The sequence below is a fragment of the Melozone crissalis genome, unplaced genomic scaffold (genome assembly GCF_028551555.1).
Source record: "Melozone crissalis strain CALT ecotype California unplaced genomic scaffold, PUWL_Pcris_2 ptg000042l_1, whole genome shotgun sequence".
Taxonomy (NCBI): domain Eukaryota; kingdom Metazoa; phylum Chordata; class Aves; order Passeriformes; family Passerellidae; genus Melozone; species Melozone crissalis.
In genome coordinates this window covers 13,992,189-14,017,346 of record NW_026535820.1, presented here as the reverse complement: position 1 = coordinate 14,017,346, position 25,158 = coordinate 13,992,189, and the positions used below count along the sequence as shown (strand labels likewise).

Below are 25,158 nucleotides of genomic sequence, written 5' to 3'. Positions count from 1 at the left end.
CTTGGATTATATAAGAATTCCCACTCAGCTTTCTTCACACTCAGGAATCAGAGTGCTCCAAATATTTCATCCTAGAGGAAGTTAACTGTAAAGCTAATTTGTAGCATTGTCACTAGCGTCCAGTATTTGCTACAGCAATAATAATCCCTTTCATGAAGTTCATTACAGACTTGCATTGAAGCTTTCCAGGTGTGAAAAACAGTGACAGTCTGCACAACCACACACACAGATTTCGTGTTTACACAGAAAGTCTGAAAACATCCAGCCAGTAGATGTCAAGCTCAAGCTTTTCTTTTGAAATATTTTTAAGTTACCTAGTCACTTTAGTTTTACATAGTGGCAGACTTCTTTTAAATGGCACCAACTCCTGCTCATAATTTGGTTCTTTTAAAAAGGGACTTGAAACTGTTTACTTAAAATTTTCTGACCTTCTGCTGGTCGTCGATCATGGCCAAAGAAAACACGAGTTGCTGAGCTGTTAATATATGGTAAAGGAAGCTGTGGTAAGGGACCATCAGGTGACAGCTGGGTTGCATTCTGGAGCAAAGGAGCAAGAAAACAGAACGTCATGTACATTACCAATGGTTGAATGATAAAGTCAAGTTAAAAACACTCAATGTTTGAACAGGGAGTACTTTTAAGATGGAATAAATAATTTCAATTAACTGTCCGACTTTTTTTTTTTCCTTAATCGGTGTTTCAAGTTTGTGAAATCCTTATGAGAAAAGGAGAATAATTATTTTAACCCTGAAATCTAATCACTACCATGATTGCATTGCTGTTATGAGCTTTATTTGATGCAAAGCTTGATTCTCTAACTCAGAATTTGATAAACTATATTTACTATCCCAACACCATTAAACAAGACTCTCACCAAGCTGAGCTGTGGATTCAACTACCAGCCTTTGAGTAAGGTCTGCCATAACTTAAACACCTCAAAAATTCTGTTCATAAGGTTTAAAAGGCAGTATCTACATGGCTGCATATTGTGTGGCAATATCAGCACTACACACTCCATGATGTATATAGTATACTGCAATCCAGAATCACCCATGAACTTAAACACAACTCAATGAGTCACTTGATCCAACAAATTCTAACCTTAATAAAAAATGAAATTCACTATATGACAGAGCTATCTAGCCTTTATTAAACATGTATTATCAAAAGCCCTCAAAATCATTATAAATTGGTCAAAACAGAACAGACCCATTTCCTCTAAAAGACTATGAAACTTATCACAACTACAATCCAGCTATGACCCTCAAAAAGACGACTTTATTGTAATAAAAACACATACACTACTGTGATAATAACCCATACTTATACCCATCTGTGAAAGCACTACACACATGAAATGCAGCATGTGCAGATTTTTTGAAGTCTGAAGTAAAAAACTGAACACATCAAATAGATTTAAAAAAACCAAAAAACTCTGGAACAAAGCAGATAAAACAGCAAATCATTTAATGATTTAACAGAGAATTGGTGGTAATAAAATTACTTATTTCAAAAGAAACAGAGACACTGAAGTCATTTACCTTATAGACATAAAGATATTCTCTTAAAAAAGCTCCTTGCTGAGCTGGAGGTTGTTTACTGTCATTGATCAAAATATGTCTGAAGGCAGACACAGCGTTGTCCAGCTGACGAAGCGTAAAGGACTGACGACCGATGGTGAAGTTAATGTGGTCTTCTGCAAGAGACCAGCCCTTCCCTTTGTAAACCTGCATGGCTTGACAGTAGCAACGTAAGGCATGTTTCTTCTGCAAGAAAAAAGGTCATTGTCAAATATTCCTGTTATCCACTGACTGAAATTATAACATTAGGAAGACTGAACAGTAAGTCAGAAAAGTATTTTTTACCACAGCCCTGCCACTGTGCAAACTGTAATGTTTCAGAACTGTGCCTCATAGAATCTGGTCAATACTAATCTAAGCACCGAAGTGCTTGTTCCTACAGTACAAAGTCCGGCCTCCGGGTTAAGTTCACATTTTCAAAGACTATAGTAACAGGTAGTAAGTTAGAAAAGCAAATAAGAAAAGATTACTTTTAAAACAGTGTTTGAAGTTCCTTTAGGACTGACTGCTAAAGTCTACAGAGCTCTATTGCCAAGCCTCAGGACATAAGCTAGATTGAAAACATTTCATTCCACCTGAACTGAACTTTCAGTGTGATACTTTCAGCCAACTGCTGTTCAGTATACGTATCTGGGACAAAAATCCAACAAAACACAGCCCTACATACAAGAAAAATTACCAATCATCATATCAGCCACTGGGAGATAGATGGACTGATCCCAGTAAGCTACATAGTTCCTTTCTGCACAGGACCCAGGCATTCAATCCCAAGTCTAGGTGTTGAACAGCTGTATATACATTCACTGTACAGCTAAGTCTCAGCTTCTAAAAAATGGCAACAGCATTCCCTTACTTACAGCACTAATGGGGAAAAAATCTAATATACGCTCACGATGATATGGTGATGACAGCAGAGTACAAGCAGCAAATCCTAAACATCAGCATGTACTAGTGACACTTTAAAAGATGGTATTATGGTCTGCAGCTAAACAGCCTGGCTGATTTCTCTTCAGTACCATTTTATAGTTTCATACCTCTAAGGAAAAATAAAATAGCTACATTTCCTGTAACACTAAAAAAGTACTTCTTGGAAACTAGAATCCCTACAAATATTAGACACAAACAGCGAAGAGAGCTGCTACACAAAGTCAAAACTTTACAAAATGCATTCACTTTCTTAGACAAAGGAACAGGGTATAAAAGAATAAAAACATGAAAAACTGATCAATAGCTTCCTGCCATTACTGTTCTGTCATAACAACAGACAGGAAAATTGTTGCATGGAGAAAACCAAGGAGGGGGTGAAGTACTCCTACTATTCCTTACATCACAGAAGCCAGCAATGCAAAAATACTTTTTCTAGTCCTTACCAGGACAGTGAGACTGAGATTGGGTAGGGTGGGAGAAAATCCCCAGCCAAGACCACAGGGCTTTGTTTAAAACAGAAATTTGACACCTTGATTCTCCTGTATTATTGTCTTGCAATAAGAACCCCAGCAGGAATCAAGCACAAGCTATCTTTATAGAATATATCCCACAACTAATGCAGAAACAAAGCACAAAAGTTCTATCCAAAGAAGTTCATCTACCACCGTTAGAGTTGCCTGCAAAGTAATGTGAATGGGAGTAAAAACAATCTGATCTGTATTGCTTTAATTGCCACTTAAATCTAACAGCAACAGAGATACTTTAGTTAGTTGTGAGTAACTGTTCACACACCTGCATCTCCAATACAGAACATGTATGCAAGTCACCAGGAAAAACAAATACCTAAATTTTGCTACTATTCTAATAAGCTGAGTTTAACAAATAATTATCTCCCGCAATTCACTCTTATCTCAGGAGTAAATATTCCTTGGCCCAAAAAAGCAAAATTACTGTGTATAAAATGAGACCCAGAAATGAAAACACACATCGCTTAAATTTCAAGTCAGCGATCTTCAGCATTCCTTCAAAAACAGAAGTAAAACGCTAGGGTGATCAATCCAGAAACCATTTACAGAAGATTACAAAACAGAATATTGCAGACTGGCACAGAAGTGTCAGAAGATAAGCATCTTTTTCCAGACTAATGACACACAAAGTAACTTATACCAGGCGTATTTTCCACGTGGAAAGATAATACTTACCTGGCCTGCTTTACTAAATCTGTGGCCAGCCAATATCATATGAAATGCAAACTTTCTAACCATGGGACTTTTCATGTTTATAAAACAATGGGCTGCCTGCTCCAACAGGAGTGCACTGCGAAGATCTGAATCCTGTTTAAAAGGAAAAAAGAAGAGTTAGCCTGAGTTGAATAAAACCATAAAGGTAACAGATGCCTTGTTTTAATGCTAAGAGGGACAGTAAGTTGTAAGAGTTCTGTGAAGCTGAAGATTCTTTTATATGCAAACATTATATACATATGTGAGTACATAAAATAAGACTAAAAGTATTTTTCAATATTATTCAATGCCATCATGTTCTTATTTATTCTAGTGAAGTATATATGAACCTATTTCAGTATGAGTAACAAAAGAAATATTTTCTGCTTTTTCAGTTACTCAGGCTACAGTTTCAAACACTTACCATTACCTCTGAAGAACTCTCCCACCTTTTACCCTCCCCTTCCCCTGCAGATATTAGGGCTAAAACCAAAAAATAAGACCTCTACCAGGATGACTGAAAAATACAGGAAGCAATGAAACTTGGCGAATTTTTATCACATGAACCTTTTGAATGTATTGATTTCTTAATGTACAATTTCTTACTATTATATCCTTCTCTTCTGCCAGGACACAGCTATATTACTTTAACCAATCAGAACAGAATCTACTTGATTTTACCATAGCTGAACTCCACACTATCAGTGATGCTCAAGTCTGTATCTTGACTACAAATATACTCTGGGACACCAATATGGTATCCAGTGAAGATTTTCCTTGCAACTACTAAAATGCTCCACAGGCATACTATGTGCAATTTTAAGCTGTAAAATAACCATGAAGAGCTAACAGGATTTAAATTCCTTGCTTTAATATCTTAGTCTGCTCTTGTAAACACTGGTAGCTAGCTTAAGTTGAAAGGGAAAGAATGAAGCTACAGAGACACTAGAGAAAGAAAATTACAGAAATTATTCTGTGCTTAAGCAGTCCAAGGAAGGTCTCAGAAGCACCACATTTGGTGCAGCTGGCCATGAAATCAGAACTACTAGTTAAACTTCCCTCCATGCTTTAGAAGAGATGTTACACTATTACTGGAATAACATTTTTCTTCATTCCTTTTAAAGCAAGACAATTCCTGGGTTAGAAGCTGATCCATGCTAATTTCCACCAATTAACATCACAGAAGTGTAGAGTTTCACTTACACAGCAAGGTTCTAATGATTCATACCAGCTGAGCTACAGCAATCTCTTAGTTGCCTAAACTATAGAGAACTTCTGATTATATATGGGATAGTGTCCACTATGGCTCTAGCAAGCCATGCTAATACTTTTAACACGCGTTTGTAAGCTACACCATTCAAGAGCTAGGCAGATGTCAAAGAAAATTAGTTACAAAGCCAAAGATAACATATTTAGCATGGTTAAGGAAGTCAAGCATTTGACTACAAAGAGTAACTGTACTAGTTCCTTCACTTACAGTGTACACAGTTTTCTTCACTTCATGCTCTATACCTGTTCATTTGCTACCTTTGGCTAGAAAATATTGTAGCACAAGAATCAGAAGGCAACCTAGAAGTGTTTGAGTAAGAAAACAAATAGTGAGAGGGCAGAAATGGAAAAAGCTACTAAGTTTTACCTCACTGGTCAAACGAATCAGAAGAGCAGCTGCCTCTGAATATTTGCTTTGACTTTTTAAGATTTCAGCACTAAGCAGTACACAGCGTTCAGCCAGAACCATGTTCCTGAAGTAAAAACATGCATGTATTAATAAATATTTGTCAAAATAAACCTCAGAGAACTTTTTTATCTTGAATCTTACTAATTTCCTAGACATGACATCAGACTGAGGTTCTGTAGCTTATTCTTCTTAAAGCAAAATATATGACAGTTTACCCCCTACAAAACAACCACATACAGATTGATACCTTAAGTGTCCAATTCTACTATAACAGGAGCTTTATGAAAGTCAAAGCTGGAGAGCATTTTTTTAGAACATTATTGTGTTTGTAAGAGTACCAAATAAAATTATCTGATAAACAAGAAGTCCAAGAGAAGCAGGTTGTACTGGCAAGTTGTACCCATGTACCAGGTGCCCACCAAGCTGCTCTGTCACACCCCCTGCTCAGCAACACAGAGGAAGAAGATCAGACCAAAAACCTCATGTAGCAAGAAAGGGACAGGGAGACCACTCACCATTTAGTCATGGGCAATACAGACTTGTTTTGGGGAAGATTAAATTAATTTATTGGCAATTAATAACTCAATAGCACAGCGATCAATAATAAAACAGAAATAAAACACCTTCTCCTGACTAATCCTTCTTCCCAGGCTCAAGTTCACTCCAAACTCTTCTACCTCCTCCTCCCAACAAGCAAGGCAGAGGAACACGGAAAAGAAGCTGTAGTCTTCTAACATTAACTTATAACATTTCTCCTTTGGGGTTTCTACCTCCAAATCCTCCTCCCCTGTTTCAGTGTGGGGTCCCTCCCAGAGATGCAGTTCTTCAAGAATTGCTCCAGCATGTATCGTTTTTGCAGTGTACAGTCCTTCAGGAACTGTTTCAGTGTGGTTTCCCCTGAGCTGTGGCACAGGCTCTGTACAGCCACCTTCAGAGTACATTTGCCTGCTCTGGCATTGGGACAGGCTACAGGGTAGATCCCTGCTTGCCCATGCACCTCCATGGGCCACAAGAGAAAATCTGATCCAGCATGGTCTTCACCACAGGCTGCAGGGAAGTCCCACCTTCTCCTGACCTTAGTATCAGCAAGGCTGTTTATCTCATTTTCTCACTCCTTTCTCCCAGCTGCTGCACAGCTATTTTTACCCTTTCTTAAATGTGTTATCACAGAGGTAACAGCAGCACTGCCAGCTTGGACAGCAGCAGGTTCATTTTGGAGATGAGTGAAAACTGATTCTGCCACAGGCAGCTCCTGCTGTCTTCTCACAGAAACACTCCTTGCAGCCATTCCACTACCTAAAAATCTACCATGTGAATTCAATACACAAGTTCAATAAGCACTCTGTTAGGAAGAGCCCAGATCTCCTTTCATGCTATCCTAGATATGTCAGTTTATCTTACTCCTTAAAATGTTATCATCATTCTGTGATCATCTGGCACTATTACTGTGCAGGGCAAGAAGGTTAAGCCACCAGATCTTTGAACTTTCACCGTACAAAGATCAGTACAAAAGTAAACAACATACTTGCAGATATCTCGGTAGGTCTGAATTGCTGTCTCCATATAATGAGCAGGATATGGCCTAGGAGCTCCAGGCTGAAGAAAAGCTGATACTGCTGCCATTTCCTACAAGAGAAATCCAGTAAAGTCAATGTAGGTTTTTCAACAAATCATAAACCTCAAAATACCGAGGAACATGTTTCAATAGGTATTAGATTCAAGATCTTCATCTTATCAGTTACTGGCATATAAAAGTATCCAATACACTGTAATTGATAAAAGGTTTAATACAACAGCCTATTTATGGCTCTGCTTGTAATTAGCCAGAGAATTACACACAGAAGTCTTCACAGTTGACAGTACACCCAACATTGTGATTCAGTGCAGTTTTACAAATCCAAAAGAACTTCCTATTATCGGGAAGATTGCTCCTGCAAAGGAGCACTACCATGTATTTTAAGATGAAGTCTGTTTTTTGAGTTTTGCTTAAATGAAATTACATTATCAGCTTCTAAGGAAACTCTAGTGAACATACAGTCTGAAATTTTACTGCTTTTCTCACAGATTGAAAATATTACAGCAAAGATTTTCTGCAGAAAGTAAACGTTAATACTAGTAAATTGCAACAAATGCATAATTAAGACTGCTTCCATTCATTTGGAAATTAAGATTTCTTAATATTATTCTGCTTATTCATATTATCCAAATGCAGAGCAACTTTCTGAACTGTAAAAACAGATATTTAAGTAAAAGTTTTAATCAAGAAGCAAAGGTGTACAATAATGCTTCCATGGGTCTATGAAGCAGAGTTTCGAGTTTTAGCAAGTTAACCAGACTAAAGTTTAAAATATGTATCTTCTAAAAATTGATAAAATTACTCATTTTCCCCCAGTACTTCCATTCATTTTGTTTAAAATTATTTTAGTCATAAACACCATCATTCTTAGGAGGAAATTATGAATGAGTATATGTTTAGAGTGAAATTCAGTAGTGACATACTCAAAGTGTAGCCTTCAAGTTTTAAGTCACCCAAAAACACGTACAATACCATCTTTATAGTGACAGAGTCTTGACTTTCTGGCAAATAAGTATTTTATTTAAGTCTAAAAGAGATACTCTAAAACTATTTTATGTCTGACTTTGAGTTATCAGTTTAAAGACCAATTTTTCTGGAGGTTGCATTCCAGTTTTCCTCCTTTCCACAATTTAAGAATTAACTCTCCAGTTCTTATTCATACCTTTATTCCCTTCATATAACAGCAGAAAACAGATTTTACAACACCTTAGAGTTTCCTAAAGATAGGCAGCAGATTTCAGGAGACCCTTACAAATTTGGAGGTGGAGAAGAGAGATTGCGTTTTGTTACCTTCAGACAAATATTAGAGATTATTAGAAAAAGTTCACAGAATGTTCATGTTACATGAAGTACCAACCAGTGCTCCAGCTGCATAAAGCATTGCCTGATCATTTAAGAAGTCCTTCTTTGCTGTATGGTAACAGCTATATGCAAGTTCATAGTGTTGCACCAAAAAGCACAAGTCTGCCATCTTCCGGATTTGAAGTTCTGGCGCTTCTGGTGGATACCTACAAATACAAATATTTAAATTCACAATTGTCCTCTGTCAGCCTTGCCCCAACACAGCCAAGAAAAGTGAATCTCTTTCCTTGCTTCCACACGTAACTTGGCTTCACATCTTACTTTCTGACTAGCAAGAACGTAAGATGTTTCAGTAACACTGAAAGCACACACTCCTCTTAGCCAAGAAATACTGAATGGAGTTTATAACTACCACTCAAACTGCTCAGTCAGATTAACCATCAGAGCTAAGCAGAACTGTATGAGAAGGAAAAAAAATAAGACTTTGACTGTTCACTTGGCTTCAAGTTGTTATTTCTCCACATTTCTCCTGAAATAAATAAGTCCACTAACAACTATGCTTTATGCCAAAACACTGCAAGTTCCTGTCCTCTGCAAGCATCAATCTAATTTTTGGTTAATCCAACACATACAATTCACTTCAGTAATAATCAAATGCATTTTCACAAACACTTGTATGTCAGATGCTGTAAAAAGTGAACTATGCTTACAAGTTCAAAACAGAAAGCTGGAATTAGCAACATTTTCATTATGAACCCAAAGACACACAACACAGACATTTGAAGCTGTATGTGCATGTCAAGGACATTAACCTTGACTAGAGAATGACCAAAAATATTTAGACTTCTGGGGTAAAGACAGTTGTTTTTCAAGATTATACATCCTAATTCACAGAGGGAATTACCAAATCACACAGAATTTGTATTTTGCTAACACTTAAAACCTGGTTTTAGTGTATACTAAGACACAGGTGAACTAAGTATGAAATTCCCTTTAGTTTAGCTCTTGAACACATTGTAAAAGCAATACACTCAATACTCTGCTGGAACAAATTGCATAGTTACATAAGCAAAAACACCTATACATGGAGTTTGGCTGTAATGACAGGTGGGAAAGCTTGTACAAATTCTTGAAAAATCCCCCATGACAAACTATAGCTTCTTTTTATGACTAATACTCTTAAAATCATGTGTTCATATTAACTTAGAAAGCCTCATTGTAAATAGAGCAGGCAGATGACTCTGCAGTCTATTTTACCCCTTTTTCTTTAAGTTCTGCTACTCCTTCATTGAACATCTTCAGGCACAGTACTTTTCATGATTTTTCTAACTGAAATCATTCACAACACTGCTGGTTTAGTTCACTTTGCAGAACACCATCAAACAAACCCATGCTTTCCCTCCCGCCCCTAAAAAAGGCTACATTTGCAGTTTAGAACTAAAAATAAGGACTGAGATTACTTACAGCAAACCAGAAGTATTCTTGAGCTCATTTATACTTTTCTCTGGAACCTTGCTACCACTAAACCATTTTTTAGTAGCAGAAAACAGTGATCGGCTCAAGCCTTTCCTGGATATTAACTGGAGGAAGACATTGAATTAGAGAATTAGAGCACTATATTGCAAGAGGCCTAAGTTAAACTTATATAAAAAGTCAAACTTCACTTGTAAATTGATTTTTCTTCCATAAACCAGAAATAATTAAAGGAGTAAAATAAATAAGAACCCTCTTTCTTAGAATTAATCTGACATTGAGATAGAAGCTCTTATATTTATTTTTATATATTCATATATTCATAGTTCATATGTTTATTTTGTCTCAGACAGTTAAGGTTTAGAGTTGAGTTTTTTTATTCTTTCTGTAAAACAGACATCTTAAGAATTTGAACATTTGCTACATCTGTTTGAAAACTAAAATCTAAATAATTAGAATACCTAATTTTGGGTTGTAGTCCAACCTAAAATCTAGACTAAGTGCATACAAGAAAGAACCTTCTCTCTCATGCACATAAGCATTATCACACCACAAACATCAATTTCAAGTGTCAAAGGTATGAGGCAAGCAACATTACACAACTTCATTCTTTTAGATAAGTTCCACTTAGAAAGAAACTTCTGCAGGGAATTACCACTCCCATCCTGTAAGGCAAACTATAATCACTCTTTAAAGATCATTTTAAAAAGCAGAACATCTCTCTTTTCTTACCAGGACTAGGAGGAACATATCACTGCATTCCTGTTTGCTACACTTTACATAACCACTTCTTTTTAATGCTTCTCCATAAAACTTACTAAATGTAAATATGGTCAGCACATACCAACTCCCAAAAGTCAATTCAGGGAGTGAGCATTCCTAACACAACATGACCCTTCATATGGAAAGCCCTCATACTTAAAACTATAACTTGAGTAGACAATCCAATCAAAATAAAATCAGAACTCAGACAACTGACTGATATTTGGGTCCAAAACTTAATGTGAATACCATTATTTGATTGTACTAATGTAAGTCAATCCATCCATTTCCAAAAAATGCTAGTTTGAGAGAAGCATATTCAGCTCCAAAACCTGCTGAAATCAACAGAATTACACAATTAAGAGTGTCCCTGCATTTCCTCCATGTCAAGTAGCAACTGAGGGGGACAGCTTTTTTTGCAGACAACTATTGATTAAATAAATTTCTTAAATTTAGTTGTGTATTCTGTTGGAACACAAAGTCTATTTTGTTCTCCATGCCAGATTCATCCAAAAGCATAGAATATTAAGGTACAACAGATTTCCCTGGAAACAAGTCACACAGGTTTTCACCAAGAAGCCACCTTGCACTGGAGTTTTTGATACTAATTAGTTCTTGTCTTTACAAAAGATAAATTAAATAATAATGAGAAAACTTCAGTTATTTCTCTTAAATCTACTACAAGTTTTCAGCAAGACTGTTGAATCATTAGATGCAGAAAGAAGTAATACTGTCAAACCACATTTCTGAATAACTGGATTTATACCCTAACCATTTTTCCTTATTATAGCACAAAGTGCTTTTAAGGGTAAACTGACCTGATCATTGAGCTGTCGAATTGTTTTCTCTATGTGTGGCAAAAGTCCCCGAAATGTGAATTCCTGTATGAACTGCCTAATTCGATCGTGATCTGTGAGAGTTAAACAAGCACCATGAGGTGTCCCAGAATTTGACTTCTTTGAGTCCTGAAGTGATGTAGAAGCCTTCATGTAATCAGTGCTATCCAAACTGCCACTGGGATGATCCAGTTGAAGGGGGTGAGTCTTAAAGTTATTTGACAAGCCATCTGTCAAAAGATTGAAAGAAAAGTTCCAGTAAGTATAAAGCTTCTTAAATATTTCGGGTCTTAAAGGTAATTTTTACTAACCTACTTCAAAGCTTCCCTTACTCAGAACTCTGGAAAGCAAAGCAATTCACCAACTGTTCTGCACTACAGATCAGGCAGCAGCTGAGCACTGAGTATTGTATCATTCCTGCAATTCTAAGAAAGTTCAGGCAATCTCAAGAATTAAAACATGACTAAATATGCACGGTTTTGGTCCTCAACTAGAGTGTAAAAAAATCTTCCAGTATGCTAATATTAACAACTTTGAAGGAAAACTGGAAACATTAAAATCAAAATAAAGCATTCATCAAAGTTGGGATTGAAGCAATTACTACAATGGCTCCATTGGGTCCATTCTCTTTTTTCCCGCTTATGTTTTAAGGTTAAAAAAAAAACAAAACCAACAAAACAAACCTAATTTTCCATGTTGTTCCAAGCAATCATGATGTAAAACAATTTCCTCCAAAGTCCTCTTTGTTCAATGAGAAGGACTGCTGATCACTATTGCATTTAGCTGTCTGAAATAAACTGAGACATTGCTTCACTCCAAGACTTAAGCAGTTTTCTTACTTATAAGAAAATCAGCTTGCTCTATGTGGCACCAAGCAAAGCTGAGCTGTGAAAGCAAATCCTCAATGGATATTACTCATGAAATCTAATTTTGAGTTTTTAAAGTTCAATTGGTAGCTCCTAGATTACATCTGGGCTGCAGGGCCTTACAAAGATGGCAACTGTAGGGTCTCCTACACATGCTAGGTCTCCACAAGCCTTTCAGGTGAGATATGAAGGATCTGGGCTGAGGCAGGCCAGGCAATGCAGGGTACCTCACTTTTTCCCTATTTGGTGATGCCTCTCATCTGAATCCTACACAGCTATCTTAATTGTGTTTAAGGGTGCAATAATTTGCACTCAATTTCATTTACTATCCTCTCCCATCCACAAGCCGAGTTCCAAAGCAAATGCTTCCAATCAACTTAGAACCTAAACATTCTCTAACATTTACAGATTTAATATCAAAACCAAGGACAAACTCCAAAACCTCAGCTTCCAAGTTATAGCAAAGTATACAAACCAAAACTTTCATTATTATTATTAAAAATTGGCCATTTAAACCTCTGCTATTTTCACTAATTACCAGAGTTTGCAGACAATATGCTTAGACTTTCAAAATATGAGCCCAATACATCATTAACCACCTCATTAAGGAGATGTCACCAATCCAGTAGGTCAGTACCACAGCATTTTTCCTTGAGGACACTTAGAGCATTTAAAAAACCATTACTCTGAGCTGCCTAACAGACCATCTAATTAAATCCAAGATAAAAGACAGTTGTGTAAACGCTGTCAGATCAAGGTTTTCATAAAGCTACAAAAATACCTTTAATTTCACTGTCTATGCCATCTGATATCAAGTGATCAGTGTTCTTGTTTGAAACAGTATAATCTTCATAGGAATCCTGCCGGAAAAGAGAGGGGAAAAAAGTCAGAACTTTAAGACTACTCATCCACATACAAAAGTCATTAAACAATAGTTGTCAGTTTCAATAAGTTAACTGAATTACTACAGCAGTGTGTTTGTTCATATGTATTAACTTCTCTAAGCAGTTTCTGAGGCTTTAGTAAGCTGTCTTATTTTAAAGATGAAAGTTATATTCACCAAATGAATCAAGTACCTTCTAACCTGCTCAATTGGCTTCCCTGTCAATCAAAGTAACTCCAACTCTAGCACAGCAATGCCTACAGCAGCAAAAACATATTCCCTAAAGCAGTTCCTGAATAAGCTCACACACACAAAGATCTATATTGCACAGCTCACACAAGACAGAAAAAAAGAAAAATATCTGATTCGTTTATGGTGGACTGTAACTCACTGGTCCTCTTAGCTTATAGAATATGGAATGTCTTGACTTTTCAGTGGCAGCTGATGCCAAGAATGGCTACCTAGAATAGACAGCTACATTTGGCAAAGAAATATGATTCCAGAAGCCTTTTAATCATAAGGAGTTATAACTGCAAGTCAGTCAAAAGCAAACTCAGAAAAAGAGTATTTTTGGCTCTAAAGCCAAAAATACAGATATTTATGGCACACTCAAAACACACTATCCCTTGCAATCTTAGCAGATGACAGACCAGACTAGACCCACAAGAAGTTATCACAAAAACCACACATACTCCCACAAAACAACACACCCAGACTATTTAGTGAAGTACAGAAGACCCAGGGAAAAAAATTTAAGACTGAGGAAGACAAAAATGAAGGTAGAAAGTTGCCATGAAAACGACACTTCTGAGGTTACTTCCTCTTACAACTCATATTATTTCTTATTTATTGTCTATTATTTCTGTGTTCCTGTCAATCTATTTCAGACAGTCCAGTATTTCAGTGCTCCTTACTGTCAACTTAAGTAGCACAAAGGACAGTTCCTACTGAGGACTCATCTTATGCCCTCTCAAAAAGCCACAGCTGTGTCAGAAGTGTCTGGACTGCCTATCCATTCTGTAGAAACACATAACACTAAGGTGAAACTTAATGCAACTACAATGGACTTTCATAAGCATGGTAAGATCTGTTTTTAGCATACTGTACTACCTGGTTCTGGATAGTGTTTTTCTGAAGGTACTGACTCCAAGGATCTGGTATCTGTTCATCTGCTCCTCTGTTAGACACCCGAGAATTTATTTTCAGCAAATAGCAACCCTGAGTTCCATATCTCTGTTTCATCTCTTCATAAATGGAGTCAGCTCTGAAACAGTAAATCAACATTAGTCCTGTCTTGATATCAAACTAACTTTAGAGCATGTACTGCAACAAACTATTTTAGACTATTATCTATAGTGCTCAAAAGGAAAATTCTCCTATTTTTAAAACAATCCATTATGCAAGAGTAAACTGAAAATCTTTGAGAATTAGTTCAGAAAGGTACCAAAGAAAGCACCTACCCCAAAAGCTGGGACTGATTAACTTCATTTTACATGAGCACAAGAAGAAGTTCTAAAAATAATACTTTCAAATATCTGTCTTGATAATAGCATACTGGCTAATGGATCCTGTTGCATGTCTAATCTCAACAGAATTTATCAACACAAACATTTTGGTCAAAGAGCTCATCTGTAAGCTCACTGAAGGCAGATGACCCACCTTTGCTCTTCTCCTGTGCTTACATCATGCAGTAGCACATAATATTTGAGCGTGTTTGGTATAAACCACTTGGGATATGAGTATTCACTACTGTGCTGAATCCGATGCTGTTCTTGGGACAGCTTCAGGAACTGCTCCACAGGGTCAGGTTCACTAGAAGAAACTACCAGCATACCTGAATTCATTAAGGACATATACCCAAAAAACACAGGGATACCACTGATCATAGAATAAACCAGAAAGTGTATAAAATAGAATAGATGATACAATGCTTAGGTATGTAAAACATGCTGCCACAAAAGTATGTGCAATCAGAATTTGGCCTTACTCTCAATAAAAAACAATCAGTTAACTAACATCTGTAAAATGAGATGCAGGAGTTTGCTCCAGTTCTGATGGTGAATTTAAGTTTAAGCTGCTACATGATAGCCAATTAAAGATTTTAGATAGAGACCAGATGTTCACATAGCAAACATGTAGTTGAAATTCATCCCCACCGTATTTTAGCTTTCAGCCTCCAAGGAGAGTTGGGGCTTTAAGTTATCACCTGAACAACAGTAATGACCAGCATTCATAAACACAGCAACACCACCCAAGTAAAAAGCAGAAGTGGTCAGATTTTTACCTCAACTACACAATCATTAATAAGGAACATCCCACCTTGTTACATCTACTCACCAAATCAAAAAACATTACTTCAGAGAAGCCAGAAAGCAAAGCTGTAGTTTAAATGTTATTAAAATTCAGAAGCCAGAATCAGTATTTTGCCAAGTTAATTCTGCACAGGTGTGGCCATTATAATACCTTTCCACTATACTGAAATTATAATGCTCAGTACAGAATTAGGAACGGAGTGTCATAAAACCTGCAGTATCATAATTACTGTAAAGCTTAACACCAGCTACATCATGAAACAGTGATTATTCTCAATTTCCCTGTAGACAAGCAAATTAAGCTTTGGTAAAAAAAAATATGTGAAAGCATTCAGGCATCTTTCCAGACTTCTTTTTATCCAGCATAGCTCAAAGTTCACCAAATTTCCAAAACACCATCTCCCCAACCTCCACCACTCCATCTGCTTACAAAAAGCTACTAAAAAGCAGCAGATGCATCCCAAACACACATTCCTCTGTTGTAGATAAGGGACGGACAAGAGATACTTAAAGAGCTACAGCAGAAAGTGTCTGAGGATGATGGAGTTTCATTTACAGGTACTGTCTTTGAGCTCACTTTGACACAAAAAGAGTGTGTGGAGAAGGGGAAAAAAACCCAATAGAACGCTATAAAAAAACTCAGGACAAACAGTCACAAAGAAAACCTTGACGCCCTTATGAAATCAGTCTGTGCAGTCAGACATAGAAGAAAAATACATAGGCTTCAAATCATAATTGTGAAAGAGTTACTGCAAAACTTTCAGTGTCTCCTAGATTACATTTTGTAACAGCCTTCCCTGGAGCGGTCTGTAACATTCAAAGGATACATGCAACATAGTGGTTTAAGAATTCGTGATCAGATGCAGGCATGGACTGAAGAAAGCACTCTCTGTAAGACTCAAACCAAGGAGTAGTAGCTGAAATACACAATGAAACAGGACAAATTAGACTATTCAGTCAAACTTGTTTACCCATTAATGAAAAGGAAGTATGAAAGACTACACCTGAAAGTGAAGCCTGCAAACTCTGACAAGGTTTGCATGGCAAGGCAAAGAAGGAGGAACAGTCCAAGGAGAAAGTATTTTAGATGCAACACAAGTAGGAGAAACGGTAACACTTCAATCAAATCCTGTGAAACTGAATAGCACCTTAAGCACCACATTCCTCACCACTTCAGGCTCACATGTATTGAGTCCTTGTTAAACCACTATTCTTTACCACACCTTTAAACACTCAAACACTTGGCAAAGAAAGAAATAAATTCTTCTACCAGTCATTGAATTTCTGGGCTAGGGATGTAAGAATTGACCAAGAAACAAAATTCATTTTTGAGTATGTAGAGGAGCTAAGGATTACCAAAACCCTATGCTGCCTGTTTTCTACAAGTGCTGACTTGGCTTGACAGCAGCCCCCTTCCCATGCCTGGCTCCAACAGTTCAGCTGGCAAAGATCCAAGATAAAACCTCAGATCTAAGTTGTGCCATTAATGCTGAATAATTTTAACCTGCCAAGTTGAATGCCCCTTCACAATAAGGACTTCATTTTCCTCAAAGTAACAAATCAAAGGAAACCAATGATGTCTGGGACATCAAAAAAATGTGAACCTAATATTGTCCATTTCTTTCCACTCCAGCTATAGGTCAAACACTGAACTATTATTTCTTCTTTTAAGCCTGGTCTACTATATCTTTATTCTCCAACTCCTTTTCCTTGAGTGGGGAACAGATTCCAGAGCAAAATCAATCCACTTTCAATAATCTGATTTCACACTGAAGTAAATGGAATCCACTGTCATCTCACCTGCAAACTAGAAAACAGTAACTAGCAGAGAAAAAAATTGTTAAGAAAATCTGAAGGTATTTTCTTTATACAACCCTTAAAAACCCACAATGCTAGAATTTAGAAAAAAAAAATAAAATAAAAGTAAACAAAAATATCTAATGCTTTGTAAGGTTCACTTTTATGTTGGAATTATCTTGTATGGCATTCATTTAAGGCATTTTCTTTAATCCTACATTGTCAAGCCATCTTAGATTGGCTTCAGACACACAGAAGTCAGACACAGCCACACTTGAATTCAGTCCAGCAGTGAGCACATGTTACATTTTAAAAAGCCTAACAGGAGACAAACTTTCAGCTTTTGGTTACAGCCCTTCCAGAAACTGTTCTCTGAGTACTCATCTAGGATATAAAAAGCTCTTGGCTTTACTGAATCCTACATGCAAACATGCCAACTATTTAAATTAAGGAAAACACAGCTTGTTATTATTAAAAGTAAGCCATAAGAAAGTGACTCATACGCATTTTTCACAAGTATAACAAGCCGTGCAGTAACTCTGGTTCAAAGTAAACACTATTAAACAACCTAAGGCAAAAAATTTTCACTTCTGTTTTACAGCTGAATCACAGCAAAATAAAAAAATCACGTGTTTTTTAAAATCTGACAGTTACAAACAGGGAAGTACTACTTTGTTTTGTTGATTGCTTCCCTTGCCCTCTTTTTTCATTAGGCCTATTCAAAAACTTTGGAAGCAGCCACAAAGGAAACTGGGACTTCCTCTACACAGCAATATCAACAGGATTCACTTGAGCCATTTACAGGGCTGTAATCATTTATTGTAGATACTTGATAAACACACACCATACTCAAAACAAAAGCAGTATTTGAAAAAAAAATTCACGACTGTGACAGCTCATAACACGTTACAGCAGTGTAAACCAGCACTGCCATTCAGGTACCCAGATCTATACACTTTGCATTTTTCCAGTATGCTGGAACAGAACTGAAGTTTTGGCAAACTTGTTAATGCATTCGGAACTTATTAAGAATAAAAAATTTGGATTAGGATAGGATAGGATTTCTACATAACAGCATAATAATGGAAAATCTACTTAATGAAGTTTTGTACCCTTTAGGCATTTACCAGGATCTGAACAGATACTACTGAAAGGATGAATGGATATTATTCACCAAAGGCATAAACTATATAAATATATAAAAATGAAAAACATCAAAACCTGGCTCTTATAGACCACAATGCAGAACCCTGAGAGGTCAATAACCAATGTGGTTTGGTAGCAATAAGTCTCATAAACTACATAAAAATGTATTAGAGAGCTTTTTCCTTTTTTTAAGGATCATACTCCAGAAAGAACGTCAATATAGCAGAGACATACGTGCTTTAAGTCAGCAGTTGAGTTCCAACTTAAAAAGTGTTACTGTCCCCTGAGAAAGGTGTTCCCCAGAGAAGCAGAAAGTACACTTGAAATACAGCACAGTGACAGTATACAGTTCCATAGGATCAAACAATCCAGTGTTCTTAACACCATCAGGTAATTTACCACCACCACCCTTACTGATTGTATGGAAAGACCAAATGATTTTGATTAACAGGAGTAGAAATGTGATTAAAAGAAAAATTAAAACAACCACCACCAACGATTTTCAGTTAGGGAGAAAAAATGGAGGAACACACATCTACGTCCGGAAAAGTGCTGAACAGTTGGAGCAGATGGTAAGGAAAAGTGGATGGGGCACATGGAAAAGGAGTAAAGGGCAATTTGGCAAATCAGCACCAACCACAAAAAAATACCTGAATAAAACGTGGATGTGTTCAGTTCCATCAGTGTCTCTTTCCAATTACTGTACCAAGGAACACTAGCCTTAACTGAGCGATCTGATAGAAAAAACATGATATTATTACACTAAAAAGGGTCAGATGCAAACACACTCTCGGCTTTTACACTCTGGTAGCGTGAAGTAGAAAAAAATCTACACCATGCAGGCCCATGAGGGGCATGGAGGAGATCTGACTCCAGCTAACCTTAATCATGAACATTTCAAGCTTCTCAACGTTTGACAGAGTACTTTAATGGAAATCAATATTAATTTCTAGTTCAGGCCCAATTCTAGGCTCAAACTAAAATGGAAATTCTATCAAGTAGCAAAGATTTAAGTTGTATGTACACTTTATTTCTATTTTACCAGATGGAAGACACTCTAAATCTAGGGCACTAACTTGTGAGATTTCCAAGCCTCAGTACTAGTTAAAAGTACCTGAATACATTAGCTGCTGAAAGTGGTTGCCCCAACACTCTCAACTCAAACATATTCCTCCAATGCCTCATGCCAGCATTTATGGCATGCAGCCTTGAACAAACATAGCCAGGGAACTGATCTAGTAGGAAAAAAAAGTCTTTCCTTCTTTCAAATAATTTAGTTCTTTAATGGGATCATTTTTCTTCACTTTCTACATGTACCAGTACATGGGAGAAGCAGGCATGGCTGAACACGAGCAACTTTTCAGCAACCAAATCAGTCTCCCAGCACCAGATTATGGAACTATAAGAATATTAAACAAAACTGTAACAAAGAAGGATTACAAACAATTAAATCAATACAACACACCAGTTCCAAAACTTTTATCAAAAAAAGAGCAGGATTATGACCCCAGTGCCAGAAACATAACTCAGCTTCTTAAACAGTGTTTATCTTTCTTCAAAATAGACTGCACTTGATCACCATTAAAATTAAGGATATATCTTTTAAAATCATTATCCTAGAAAATTAATTCACTCCCAAAAAAGAACAAATTAAGAACTGATGAGAACGTTTCCCATTTGCCATGCCAAATGATTATGTTCTGCTGTCAGGAATGAATGCACCCCTTGGTTTGAATAAAATGCTCTAAGAAAGTTGAAAAAAAATACCCTAAATGTCTTAGTAAATACTCATATCCATCTAAGCATAAAGAAACCCTACTTGGTTCTTCTTCACATTCTCTTACACTGTAATGGGATACAAACTCCTCCATCAACAGCACTGTCAGTGTTTTGTGACACAGAGCTCCACTGAATGACAAAGCTACTACATGAATTTGTCCTTCTTTGTGATCTTAAACAGCTTGTACACCTCTCCTCCTGTCAAATAAGCATATAGCCAGTGTGAATGGAAATAGGAACCTAATCACTGAGAGATAAAAGATAGTCAAACACGGTAATTTGTACATCTGAGGCTCCAGCAGCAAATTTGGAAAACAAAAGGAGAGATATTTGCTTCTGTAACTACAAAGCATTGCTTAATATAGCCACTATTTTTCTTCCCTTCTTTCAACACCTCACTTCTAAACTAAGGTCAGAAAAAACCTCATGGAAAAGTCTCCTCACTGATATCATTCTGCTTTCTTAGGGTCTTTCCATCTCTAAAATTGAAGCAAACTTTCCATCCAAAAAAAAAAAAATTCATAGCAAAACGGCAATTCACCAATGTGATCTATAAAGAAGGACACAGAAATTTTACAAAATGTGGGATTTTCAACACATCTCAAAAACAAGAAATTTCCAGGCTCAGGTTCTTTTGCTTTATAACCAACACGGGACATCAAGTTGAAGATGTGCCTTGTAAATTAGGTATCCAAGACATGAGATTATGCCATTTTTCCATTATCAACATTAAAAAAAAATTTACTACAGCAAGATCAGTCACTAATTCCCACAAAGTTTTATCAGTCTATTGCTATAGCAGAGCTAAACTCTTCACTGCAGGCTGAACTTTAAATACAATAAATTACGCATGTTTAAATAGGGCAGTGCATACACGCTTTGAATTAAGTACATGCTCCGGGGCTTTAATGGATTAGGGTCTTAATTGGGAGGAGTTCAATCTTCTCAGCTCCTAAGATCAGGTCTCATTCAGCATTATTCACAATACCTCATCACTTGGAGATCTGAGAAAAAACATTTTTAGAATACTCTAGTCATTTTGACAGTGAAATATGAAGCACAAGCTCCACAGAGGGGAAAAAAAAAGACAAAGAATCAAAGGAGTCACACACCTTTCCTCACAGTCCTTTTTCCTTAAACTTTTTATGACTTGATCATCAAAAATAAAAGAAGCTACGATAACTAACTTCAAGATAAAGCCATACATTAATACCAACATCAAGTTCTGACATTTATTCAGCCAAGTGCAACAAGTCACTGTATCAGTTTTGTAACAAGAAAATAACACAATGAAAGCATCGCTAATGGCTACATTAAAATAATGACTTCACAGAAGTTGAGAAGAACTAAAATACCAGGAAAATGAAAATTATTAATTCAGTTAAACCACTCTTTCAGCATTACATAAAGCCAAAACTATTTGATAAATCCAAGGTTTCAGTAAAAGCAATGTCTCAAAACTGCAACTCTGAATAATTTTAGTACATGCCACAAAGCTGAAATGAAGGCTAGAAATCTTTCAGCCAATTCCAGTTTGCATTATGAAAAATAGAACAGCAACACATACCACTGATGTTGAGATCATAATCTCCAGCTGTGATCACATTAGCTACCAGTCCTTCAGCAGGCTGACTGACAGACACAACATCGTGCAAAAGTTTCCGAATAGCACCGGGCTGAGGTGGGTGAGTAATGATGTTGTTGACAGCAATCTTCAAATTTTTAATGATGTGAAGCTGATTATTAGGATCTCTCATGTGAACTAAAACGGAAAAAGAAGAGGATTTGTTGAGGAGTATGACAGACAGTTAAAATAGTTGTCATAAATTAGTCTTTTTCCAACACATTTTCTCTTTAAAGATTGCTCCACTAAACTTCTCCATCATCAATTTTAGATCACAGTCCATAATGCTTGACTACCAAAAATGGAGGGGGAGAAGGTGGTAACAAAAACTCACTTGATGTTCAACATTAGGCTCATCTAGGCAGACTGATTAATGAATAGCATAGGATCTTAGCTGATAAGAATATCCACTCCATCTAACATAGTACATGCACATCCTACACTGATACACTCACTCCCTCCTGTGTAGAACATATCAACTTTCATGAAAAAGCCATAGGAACCATGTATGGATTTCACACAACACATCATGTTTCAAGGAATCAGCAATCCAAGAAATCCCCCCCACACAAATAAATAGCATTTAAGAAACTTGACAGGGAAAACATGGTATTCATTCATTCAAAATTAACATATCCTAAAAGACAAGCTGAGAGAGTTGGGGTTGCTCATCCTGGAGAAGTGGGGAGACCTTAGAGCAGCCTTCCAGTACCCACAGGGGGCTTTCAAGAGAGCTGGAGAGGTACAAGGGCATGCAGTGACAAGACAAGGGGGAATGGTTTAAAACTGAAAGAAGAAAGCAGATTTAGATCAGATATTGGGAAGAAATTCTTTCCCATGAGGATGGTGAGGCATTGGAACAGGTTGCCAAAAAAAAGCTGTGATGCCCTAACACCGTAACAGTTCAAGGCCTGGCTGGACAGGGATGTGAGCAACCTGTTCTAACCACAGCAGGGTAAACTTAGAACTAGATGTTCTTGAAGGTCCCTTTAAACCTAAACCATTCTATGATTTTTAGCTATAGCTTCCTTTGTAGAATCTTGGTGAAAATTGCTTCCTAAAGCCATCTGGTTTTAAAAAACTGTTCACAACATTTTCAACGCTCATTACAATTCTGAGCCTGCTGTGATTTTTCATGTAATTTCACCCTATTTCAAACTAGAACCCCCCCCAAGCAAGCCAGACTGTGAGTGCAGGCAGGACAGACTGACTACAGCTGCCTAAGCCACCTGGTGCCACCACGTGCCACGCAGCACAGCCTGACTCCTCTGCAAGCTTTTTCACAAATTCCTGTATGGCATAGAAAAGGTAGCACAAAGGAAATTTCTTAGTGTTTTCTTCATCTTTCAACTAACTACAGGATTCACACCATAAAGGTCTGAAACTGAGTATTCAATCTGCTCCAGCCTGGAAAGCACTCCACACCTTCTCCACAAGCCTCTTCAGAAGTACCAAGTACATAGCTAAAGTCAGATCACTATAGATGTGTTCACTATCCATTCTGAATGTTAAAACAGATTTCTAACCTTGCTCAAATCTTGACTCACATAGTTCTACCTTCCTCAAGCACATATTCACTCCCAAGCTTTACCAGCACTCAAGCTCATGGGAAAACACAGTAAAGCAGGTTAGAAAACTCATTCTGCCAAAAACAACCTAAAATTGCGTGGATTTTGTCAGCTCTAAGTTTCAGATTGAACTTGTATATCATAAGGCTTTACCAACACCAGAAAAGGCAGTTGTGCTGGCTAAACTTTACTTAGTTCAGCATTTCTATCAGAAAGCTGAAGCAGTTGTTTTGGATGGGGCTCCTTTCATCTTATCACATTGGTAAATTATCAACCCTATTTTGAAATTATCAGGTGTAAAGGAAGTGGCAGGAACAAACAACAAGGAAACTAGTTTGCCTTCACCAGCACAGCTGTAACACTACAACTCATCCTTGCTGTCTGCCCTAAACATAACAGCCATAATAATGAAGAGCAAGCACATTTCCATGACAGCTCTGGCATATGTTTAATGATAAGGACTGAAATAACAGACATACTTGGAACCCCAAAAAGTTTTAATACAAAAAAAAAAAGATATGTCTTGTGTCCTGTGTTATACATTTTCTTCAAATGTTTATAAGATAATTTCAAAAAGAACTTTGCCAAAACTGGCAGCAGTATCATGTATTAGAACAGTATCTTTCTCATCAAAAGCTGAAGATGCTAAGACACACATGAACAAGGAACTCCTAACATCACACTAAGCTTGAGTAAGCACAGTGTTCCCATTATACCTCCTTACATCTTGCACATATTTAAGACTTAGAATCAGATAAAGTTATCAGAAGCTCTCTTTTTTTGTGTGTTAAGGTCAAACACTTTGATTTAAGAGTAACCAATGCTATCTTAAAGTGATATTTGCTAATTGACATGTGTACTGTAATCCTCCCTCCCACAAAGACAGTATTAGTTCATAAGCATTTTTAAAGAGTCCTAAAAACAGGATCCTATTTTAAAGAAAACCTGCCTATATACACAATCTATACAATGCATACACTTGTTAAATCAGGCATCAGTTGTTACTAACAAACAAAACAGTTAAGAAAGACAGCCACTTTGAGAATAAATATGAAGGCATAAAATCCTCAGTATACTTTTGGTTTCCTTACTAAAAGAACTTGAAAATTTGGGGAAGCTGTCCTTTCACTTTTTTAAACATTCCTCCTTCACTAACAGGAGGTGACTTTCTTACAAAAGAGGCTGAAATTTACAGGACAGAGCATCCTGAATCTGTGCTTGGGACACTCTACCATCACAGTTTGCTGAGTATTGCAAGGGTATTTTTGGCTACACCAATATTAGCAAGTCACTGACAGGCCAAAGTTGATGAGTAGATTAAATACTGATTTGTGCAAAGGGTGCTCCCGTTGTGTCTACATTACATATCTTTGTGGAGTTCTACTTGAAATTAGATAGAATCTGGCCTCCTTAAATTGAGCAACCTCAACAGTGTGTGGTTTTACTCTACCTGAAGGATTACACTGTGTTCTGGTCCTTCACATCTCCTTAGCACGTGAAGGATGACTGACACGTGCACAGCAGAGAGCTCAGCCCAGTTCCTGTTTATCAGAATTGCTTTGCACATACATCAGTAGATTAATTTCCTACCTGCACTGCTTCTTAAGAAAGAAGGCTGACCAACACACAGCCTTCAGCTGGTTCATAAGCTACATAATTCCTAATTTCAGACAAAAACATGTATTGTAACAGGACTCTAAAAATGCAGTAGCAAATCCATGACTGAGCTTTTCAAATTATAGAATAACTCAAGAAGCTATTAATGTACTTTAAACTTCTGCATAAGCAAGGGACAGCTTATTTCTAAAGGGATTAAATACTAATCAATC

At 37.0% G+C, this 25,158-nt stretch overlaps 1 protein-coding gene across 4 annotated transcripts in view; it reads right to left on the bottom strand.

Moving 5' to 3' along the window:
• Positions 1 to 25,158, bottom strand: part of TRAPPC8 (trafficking protein particle complex subunit 8) — a 53,066-nt gene that overhangs the window by 25,559 nt on the left and 2,349 nt on the right. For 2 of the 4 annotated variants that reach the window (XM_054284984.1, XM_054284985.1), the window contains exons 2-15: positions 21,705 to 21,899; positions 19,009 to 19,092; positions 16,243 to 16,332; positions 14,763 to 14,937; positions 14,214 to 14,367; positions 13,002 to 13,080; positions 11,337 to 11,584; positions 9,748 to 9,863; positions 8,339 to 8,489; positions 6,931 to 7,031; positions 5,364 to 5,469; positions 3,710 to 3,841; positions 1,542 to 1,766; positions 429 to 537 (exon numbers count right to left, since the gene is read on the bottom strand). In XM_054284984.1, coding sequence (XP_054140959.1) covers positions 429 to 537; positions 1,542 to 1,766; positions 3,710 to 3,841; positions 5,364 to 5,469; positions 6,931 to 7,031; positions 8,339 to 8,489; positions 9,748 to 9,863; positions 11,337 to 11,584; positions 13,002 to 13,080; positions 14,214 to 14,367; positions 14,763 to 14,937; positions 16,243 to 16,332; positions 19,009 to 19,092; positions 21,705 to 21,899 — 1,965 coding nt within the window. The remainder of the gene's footprint in view (positions 1 to 428; positions 538 to 1,541; positions 1,767 to 3,709; positions 3,842 to 5,363; positions 5,470 to 6,930; positions 7,032 to 8,338; positions 8,490 to 9,747; positions 9,864 to 11,336; positions 11,585 to 13,001; positions 13,081 to 14,213; positions 14,368 to 14,762; positions 14,938 to 16,242; positions 16,333 to 19,008; positions 19,093 to 21,704; positions 21,900 to 25,158) is intronic. The other 2 variants (XM_054284986.1, XM_054284987.1) reach the window with 1 other exon arrangement.